The 8,857-nt window shown below is 44.2% G+C and overlaps 1 protein-coding gene across 1 annotated transcript; it reads left to right on the forward strand.

Annotated features, from left to right (window-relative positions):
- The first annotated feature begins 449 nt into the window (after positions 1-449).
- Positions 450-8,416, forward strand: LOC121621175. The gene is made up of 2 exons (XM_041957526.1): positions 450-876; positions 6,160-8,416. Exon 2 carries the CDS (start codon positions 6,179-6,181, stop codon positions 7,622-7,624), a length of 1,446 nt encoding a protein of 481 aa, XP_041813460.1. The 5' UTR covers positions 450-876; positions 6,160-6,178; the 3' UTR covers positions 7,625-8,416.
- The last annotated feature ends 441 nt before the right edge of the window (positions 8,417-8,857 follow it).

Below are 8,857 nucleotides of genomic sequence, written 5' to 3' on the forward strand. Positions count from 1 at the left end.
CAGTGTCTGAATCTGTCAAATCAAGCTAGCGAATGGGACTTTTAGGCTAATTGTGCTCACTCAACCCTGAATTACTGTTTTATATTATACGCATGTGTTTAGGAAACGAGTTCTAGATACATCTGCTCTCACAGATGTTGCTCGTTGAGTGTTGTAGGTTTCTTTTCGATGTACTAACCTCCTGAGGAAAAAAACACTTCGACTTGTCTTTGCGCTTCCCAAGAGAAACCGGAGTCGTTAGCTGCGTTAAGCTAGCAGCGGGAAACAAGATATTCTAGCGGACGTAGCTGTTTTTATCTTCAAAATAGAAGCACCGTCGCTACTGGAACGTTCGGTGGCAACACATATTCCTCAGAGGGATTTTATTGTGAAAGTTCAAACCAGAAGTCACAACTCTACCTCGCGCGATCTTCACCATTTGTCCGACTTTACGCGTTTCAGGCGGAGTTCGGATCTTAAAACATTTGGCGAACTTCTTCACCTCTCCACTTCTTCGTTCACATATTTTGAACTGAGATGCATTTCCTCTTGCCTTCCTTGGAGGAGTAACAACTCGTGGAATACCCGAAGTCTGTGGAAAGTTTTCATTTCTGATCATTTCTGGTTTATTCCATAGTGGAAGCGCTCCCAGGACAGCAGGGTTTTCTGGTTTTTAACTACTTTACTTTTCTTTTTTTTCCTCGTCGGATGTTGGGGGCACATGCGATGTCATGGACTATTAAAAGGAGAAGAAATGTTCGTGCTTAGTCCTGCGGGTACAGTGCGAAGGTGTTTTTTGAGTCTATTTTTTTAAACCAGTTGAGCGACTGGCGTCAGGACTCTATAATCAATGTGGTGTCAGCTGGAAGGACGCGGGGTCCGGATCTCACCTAAACGGTATGGCTTTAAATCATACATGTAGGCCCTCAGCTGTCCACTTCCAATAACACTTAAACGTTACACAGTGTGTATCAGCTAATGTATGCACATGTTTATTGATGTATTCAGTCATCAATTGTTATATAATGTGATCAACAACCGTTAAGTTATTAAATTAGGTCAGTTTATCAACCTTATTTAGCTCCATAAAAGTTCATGTATTTCACTATTCTGTATTTATTTGTCAATCTGATCACGTATTTACTCACATTTATGCATGCAAACACAGCTGGCAGCTGCTTTTTAAAATGTATTTATTTATTTTATTCGAATTTATTTTTGCTTATTTCAAGCATTTCATGGGGGGGAAGTCCGACTCTTCACTTTTCGCCCCGCGCAACATCAAGGCATTTTGAACAAGTTAATCCTACTTCACATGTTATTTTCTTTGGCAGTCCTGCAGTTGGAGCCTATTCCACATTTTGTTTTCATTGGCAGTCAGTCAGGTGCAGTGAGAGCTACCAAGTCACAATCCAAACCCGCAGGTAGATCACACAGGCTGCGATATAAAACATACCTGCAGATGATGCCTTAATCCGATATTGTCAAAAGATCAGGCTGTGTGGGAGGTGAGTGCAAGTGAATTGCCAAGGATATGGATTCATTCAGTAGGGCAGCTTTTACAGCTTCTGTGGAACCAAAATTCACCTAAAAAGTTTCAGCAAACTCTAATATATGAGCTCAGGTAAGCCTTTAAAGATCTATCATGCTGTTTTACTGCACCGCTGCTTGTATTGCACCTCATCAGAAGTGTGTGTTGCCATCTTTTGCGTGTTTCCATGTGTGAAAGAGAAAGAAAGATCTGATGTCACCGACAGAGCCGTTCATACAGAGCTCAAGTCAGAGAGGAGGGGGCTGGATCCTGCAGGCTGAGCGTGGTATGAAACAATCACAGAGCTGGAATTAATGGGCTGTTTGCACAGTGGGACAGCCAGGCACTGTAAATGAGCACATGTGAGGCCAAAGCTTTTACTTCAGCCTTCCACAGAGAGAGAGAGAGACAGAGAGAGACAGAGGGAGAGAGGACAAACACTCACCTGCATGTGTTTTCCATGTCACAGCCACTCCTGCTGCCAGTGTTTTTGTGGTCACACACTCAGGTGCATTTCAGGCAGCTGAGTCAGACCAAGCTTGTCATAAAATCTGCTGAAAGATGTGATGTGAGGTGCAAACCGTCCTCCAATCAGCTGGCCTCCAGACATCTTCCGCCCCTGTCGCTCTTTGGGTTACAGGACTTCAAAGAGGCAGGATTAGGAGGGGACGGGGCCTGGTCCCAGCACTACTAACACAGGATGCATTTTCTCTCCGTCAGATGGACGTGTCTGACATTAGCCACACATGAGGGGGGGATTACTTTGTTAAAAGGCTAATAGCACAGTAGCCACTGCCAGGTGTGGCGCTACTTTATGGCATCTGTTTCCTGGGGAGGGTCTCGCAGCCAGAGGCGCCTCTGCACCGTAATTCCTCTTGATTCCTGCTTTGCTCACGCTGTCTGATCTGGATTAAACCCCTGTGGTTCACACTGGCAGCCCTCAAAACAGAAGTCAGACCAATTTGCCAGGTGCCAGATACACTAAAGAAGCACTTCCCTGAACTGTTTTTCTGTATCTTCATGTTTTTCTGTCGTGTTTTTGAGCAGAAGCTGCACACCAGCAATGTCATGTGTCTCATGCTTTTTGAAAGTGGCTCGGCCATTTAAAAAAAAATCATAAAGATAATATTTTTTAGAGCTGCAACGATACATTTAATGAATTATCTGATTATCAGAAAAATAATTGATTAATAGTTTAAATCATTTTTGAAACTTCTCTTTCATTACAATAAATATCTTTTTTGACTGTTGAACAAAACAAGAAATTTGAGGAAATTGTGCAGATTGTTTTACAGTTTTCTTATGTTTTATAGACCAAACGAATCAGCTGATCCATTAATTACAATAGAACAGTTAGTTGCAGCTCTAATAATTTTATGTAACACCTTTTACACAAAACACGAAGCTCAACGTGCTTTACAGTCAGGGAAAAAACAAGCACAATCAGTAGTAACAGTAAAAAATAAATACAAGAATGACACCAGTAGCAGCAACAACATAAAATACTAAACAGTGGTTCAGAGGGAGTGAAAACTTTGCACGTAAAACGACTAGTTGAAAGCAAAGAGAAGTAAATCTGTTTCAAGCTGTCACTGAAAAATGTCCTGTGGGAAAGTTACAGTATTGCACAGTTTGTAAGCAGAGTCAGAAAAGGTCGTTTCTTCTGAACGTTCAACAAACACACGCCGGAGGTGAACATGAAGAATCTGATAGGCCGGGTCCCAGCTCTTTTTCAAGAGGACGTCATAATTAATGCTAAGTAATACATGGTGCCACTGGAGTTGGCAGAGGCCTCGCAGTTAATGTCATAGTTTAGTCTGTTTGGTCATGTTTAGACTGATTATTCATGGAGTTTTGCTTGGTGACGTTGTTGCTTTCTGTCTGTTTGTTTAGGCCCCGTCCTGCGCTTCCAGGGTAGTCTTCCTGTGCTCATTGGGAAGAATTTCAGGCTACGGAGATTAGGATTAACATAAATGTGCAGTGTTGAGCGGGGTTTTATTTACAAAGTGAGGTTTTTTGAGTTAGAGGGTCTGGGATTTCGTGTGTGTTCGTCTGGGGGGTGCGAGGGGTTCAGAACACTCGGGTCTGGTCCAGAGGGCGGAAGAACGTCGCGGCCCTCGTCTAGCCTTGCAGGGAGCGCAAATGATGCGTGTCATTGTAGCAAATGGAGCATGGTGATGAAGTGCTGCCGCTGCTGCTGTTTTACAAAGAAACCACTTAGAGAGTCTGCCTGCCTTCTGTGTGGCGTCTGAGTGCTCTGAGAAAGCCCTGAAGAAGCTCTCCCACAACAGAGGACATAATACAAGTCCTCCAGATTGTTCCTGGATATTGACCCTGCACAGACGATCTCCTCCTGCAGACTGTGCTCACCTCGGCTGCACACGCTGTTGGCCGGCCTCTCCGTGTTCGAGGGGCGCGTTCTGCCCGGTTTTGCTGTTTACGTCGCTTTCATCGCACAAACACCTCGGTTTATTTTGGCAGCAGTCAGAGAGAACGGGAGGCCCAACGGACTTTGATGTGTTTTACCATCAGCACGTCATGCAGGTACAGCGAGCGCCCGAGGTGACAGCATGAGTGATGTGTGGACCAAACCTTGTTGCTCCTCCTCATTGTGTCCAGGGTGTGGCCCTGCTGACTACGTGTCCTGTCACCGAAAGCCTTTTTTTTTCTGTTTTGTCACTCATTCACATGTTCACACACACACACACTCACGGCTGGTCACCGATGATGCATCCATTCAGCCAACCTCACACACCACGAGCAAACAAACAGTCGTGACATCCACTCCTTCACACTTACTGTATTTTCTCTTCCCCTGCGTGTTTTTTTTCCCCCTGTTCGCTGCCTGAGGAAGCCTCGCCAGTAAAGCTGCATCACTGGCATTCTGATCATTCCACCTATTTTAACTCTTTCCAAGTGACCTCCTCCCTGCTTTCAAAAAAGCGACTGAACCGATGTTCTTCTGTGTGCTGGTCGAATGCCATCCCGCTGTGCAAGCCGCGTGGATGGGTGACTGGAATATCTTTCCAGTTAGTCACAGGTGAACCTTTTTCTGAAATACAAATGACTCATTGAATGGAGTCATGCTTTTTGTCTTGTGGAAATGATATCAGACATGACAAACTAACGTACCCGAGGAGTCTTGTCAGAAAGTGTTTACATTAGGCTTCAGGAGGGAGTGTTTTATTTGAGTTTTGCTGGTTCACAGTTATTATAATCACTTTTGAGTCTATCACTGTTTAACACAGCATTCAACTAATTTTTTTTACTAACAGCTAATAAAAATAATGGATTTCCAAGTTATAAGAAAATTTGTTTAAATCTAGCAAATTCAGTCAATACAAAGTTGATTGTGTAACTTTTCCTTTTTTTGGTGCTAAATGCACATTTGCACCTTTAATTTCATTCATTTAAATTCATTAAATGCACCAGACCTGCTCCTAACGAGTGCTTTCATTATCAACTGATCTGCTGGTTGTCTTCTCAAGTAATTAATTAATTTGTTTATAAAACATCAGGAAACAGTAAAGGGGACGTCTTCAGATGATGCGTTTTGTCCCAAAAAATTAAATTTATCATGAAAAAGCAGCAAATGCTCACATTTGAGAAGCTGCTTCAGCATTTCTGCTTGAAAATTGACTGAAATGATTAAGTGATCGTTAAAATAGTTCCCATGAATTTTCTGTTGATTGATTAATGAATGCAGCTCTCGAAAAATATTTTAATAACATTTTGCTCAATACTTTTTAACAACTTTAATAATGAAGTGCTGTTTTTGTGATCGTAAATGTGCTGCTACTGCTGCATTACTTCGGCCCAAAGAGGATTTCTATGAAAGTTCCTTAATATTTGTTTCAAAAATCAACAACTAATCCTTTTCACAAAGCTTAAATGATGCAGGTTATGGCAGGCAGAACGTTTATAATAGTGGTGATAGTACATCACGCTAAAAGTAAACTTCAAATCCAAGACAGCAGATGTATTTTATCATGTTCAGACATCACCGTTTCAAAGGAAAACAAATTCACCCTCAGCCCAGGTGCGATCGGGCAGAATACCTGAGGTTTACCTCAGCAGTACTGGGATGCTTTCTTGTAATTTTGTGTTTTGGAAGTAGACCTGAGGTAAGCCATGCTTGTTACCACAGATTAAAAGAGATCCACAGATACTTAGATCGTAGAAAAAGCTGCAAGAAAAGAACAAAAAGAAAAGAAAAAAAAAGCCATGCCCTTAAAAGCTGAAAGGCGAGGCTTGTTTTCTCGGGTCGCAGATGTCTTTTTAAATCCATTTCCTCTGGCTGTAAAGTTTCTGACTTGCATACATACCAGGTTGTCAGCGTCTCCGTTTGAAGGTCAGCCCGTCAGGCGGCAGAATCTACAGCGTTCGTAGCTGAACTCCATCTTCCCTCATGAGGAGGCAGAGGGCGACCTTGCTGTACTTGGTCCTGTTTTTCCACAAGTTCTGCCAAGATTTTAAAGCCATACCTCAGCGGTTATAAAGCTGCGGGCCACCAGTAAAACCTCTCGTTTTACATTTTAATTGAGGTACTTAGGTTAACTGCAGAAGACACTATGTGCATTGTATAAAATAACATTGTCTCTCTCTTCCTCTCTGTCTCTCCCATCTATCACCTCTGATTTATCCTCCAGCTGATACGTCTTGGGAGTGATGCACTGGCTTCCCCTGGTTGCCATGGTGATTGCCTCGGCCCTGCCCTTCCCTCACAACCCTGTGTCCAGGATTGCCGCCGCGACGACAGAGCCTGGCTTTGACAACCGCAGAGAGCACCGTCGTGACCCGGCTGCTCGCCTCCCGGCTCCCCCTGCGGACTACAACTTCCATGGAAATGCCTCACAAACGGACTACAACATGGCTGCTGCTCTTAGCCAACACTCCAACAGACAAAACCTCCAGAACCGCAAGGATTATGTGAAATCCTCCGTAGATGAAGAGACTTCCACCTTCAAAGTGGAGAGTTCAAAGTACCGATCGAATAGCAACTCAGGCAGCGATGACAAAAGCAGTGTCAGTGTGGACTTTCCCACGGGCGGAGGAGCGCTCAGGACCGAGGATACTTCCAAGGACAATTCTCTACCAAAGGACTACAAAGCTGAAAGCAGAAGCAGCAGCAGGCCAGATTACTCCAGTTTTGTGGACTTTTCCAAGAAGGAAAATGATCAGGACTCTACAGAAAGACTGTTACACGTTTCTACAACAGAAACCCATAATGCTGCCAGTCCTGCTGCTAATCTAGAGGGTCAAAGAGGACCAGAACCAAGTGTCCCCTCTGACAAGCTGAGCGATGCACCTACAATTGGGACAGGAAGCCAGTGGACACCTGGGGCTGGAAGAGGTCTGGCTGAGGAGAGTTTGAACCTGGAGGCAGGGCTGGGTCCGGGGACCCTAGAAGGAGACGAGATGTTTCTGGACGCGCATCCACGAGTCCTGTTCTCGTCCTCCCCGTCGCCTCCTGTGCACCCCCCTCTCCTGCTCATGTTGGAGACTGGCCTGCTGGAGGAGGACGGGGACAGAGAGGAGCCGGAGGACATGGACGGACACATCGAGGGTCATGGGGACCGGGCGATCGACAGGACGACTCTGAGTTGGGCCGACTCGCCCAGAGTTACGGGGGAGGTTGCTCATGCTGTTAAAAGGGATAAACGCTCACACCTGATTGACAGAAGGAGGGGGGAAAAGTCAGTGTGCGAGTCGGAAAGTGTTTGGGTCACCAACAAAACGACCGCCATCGACTCCCACGGTCAGACGGTCACCATCTTGCAGGAAATCCAGACCCAGACAGGACCACTCAAACAGTACTTCTATGAGACTCGCTGCCGCCAGGCCGAGCAGCGGGGCGATGCCGGCAGGTCGAAGGGTGCAGCGAAACCCGTGGGGATGGGCGTAGCCGGGGCCGGCTGCTTGGGCGTGGATAAAAAACAGTGGGTGAGCGAGTGCAAAGCCAAGCAGTCGTACGTCCGGGCGCTCACCAAAGACGCAAACAACAGAACCGGGTGGAGGTGGATCCGAATCGACTCGTCCTGCGTGTGCGTGCTGCTGTCCAGGACGAATCAGGCAGTGGGGAGGGAGGTCTTGACGAGGAGGGGGAGAGGCTGAGACAGAGAGAGGAGGCAAGAAGAAGAAAGTGACACAGAGCAGAGCAGCTGTGACATCCTTCTGTGTGCACTTCGGCTTGCTGATGGATTCGGTTATTCCTGCCGTACTCACTTTTCAGATCTCTCTCTCTTTTCCATCCCTCCCGCCGCCACAACTTCTAATGACTTTTGAAAAAAACAAGAAGACCTCAATACTAGATCTTAGGGAAAATTGTCATATATAGAGATTTTACTTTAAAAAGTACTGTTTTTGTATGAATTATCTTTCATAATCTAAGTTATTTTTGATTAGTATGTAAGCATGTGTATGTCTTTGATATTAATATATTCCTTTATATATGTGTACAATATGACACCAGTATACCTTTATGTATGAAGCTATGTATATCTGTGTGTATTTATAGAAGAAGTCTTCGTGGAGTAGTAGGTCTCTCCAGTGTCTGATGATAATTCCAGCCTCTGGTCCGCTCAGCTTGTGAGAGGAAGGAGCGCCACCTACTGAGGCTCCATTTTACTGCTCCACACGAATATTATAGCAGTGCTTTAAGCAACTGAGTCCGATGGGGAAATTGTATTGGATACAGAATCTACAGCATGGGCACACGTAAGCATGATTTCACTCAGGCTGATGATTCGACGGTTTTGTGGCAGGATGCATCTCCGTCCGTGGAACTTGTTGAATGTGGTTCATGAATGTAAAACCATGTGGTTTGTAAATTATATGACACCTAAACAAGCAAATTTTACCATCTGCTCGTTTGTTCGGTTTGCCTGCCAAATCTGGTAATAAAGGATCTTTGTACTCAGCAAATTATTGTTACACAATTTAACTGATGTAAAGATGCAGAATTGAATTCTCAAAGCACTCTGGGATATACTTGGAAAAAGACGTTATCAGTAGTAATACATTTCAATTTTTACTGCCTCAGACTACATGAAACACAGTATTCAGCAATAGCATAATTTAAAAATACTGCATTACAAGTAAAAATCCTGCATATTTTATGTGTATAATATTTCATAATTTAATAATAATTAAGTACTTAGTGGCAATAGCTATAGTCAGATACTTAAAAAAGACTAAAATGGAAATGTTCAACTTTTAAATGGTCCAATCCAAGTACTTGAGTAAATGTACTTAGTTACATCCACCACTGCACACATCTGCAGAAAGAGAAAGAATAAAACAAATCAGCGGGGGAAAAGATAAACAAAGAAAGTTTGCGATGATCAG

Source organism: Chelmon rostratus, chromosome 17, assembly GCF_017976325.1.
Source record: "Chelmon rostratus isolate fCheRos1 chromosome 17, fCheRos1.pri, whole genome shotgun sequence".
Lineage (NCBI taxonomy): Eukaryota > Metazoa > Chordata > Actinopteri > Chaetodontiformes > Chaetodontidae > Chelmon > Chelmon rostratus.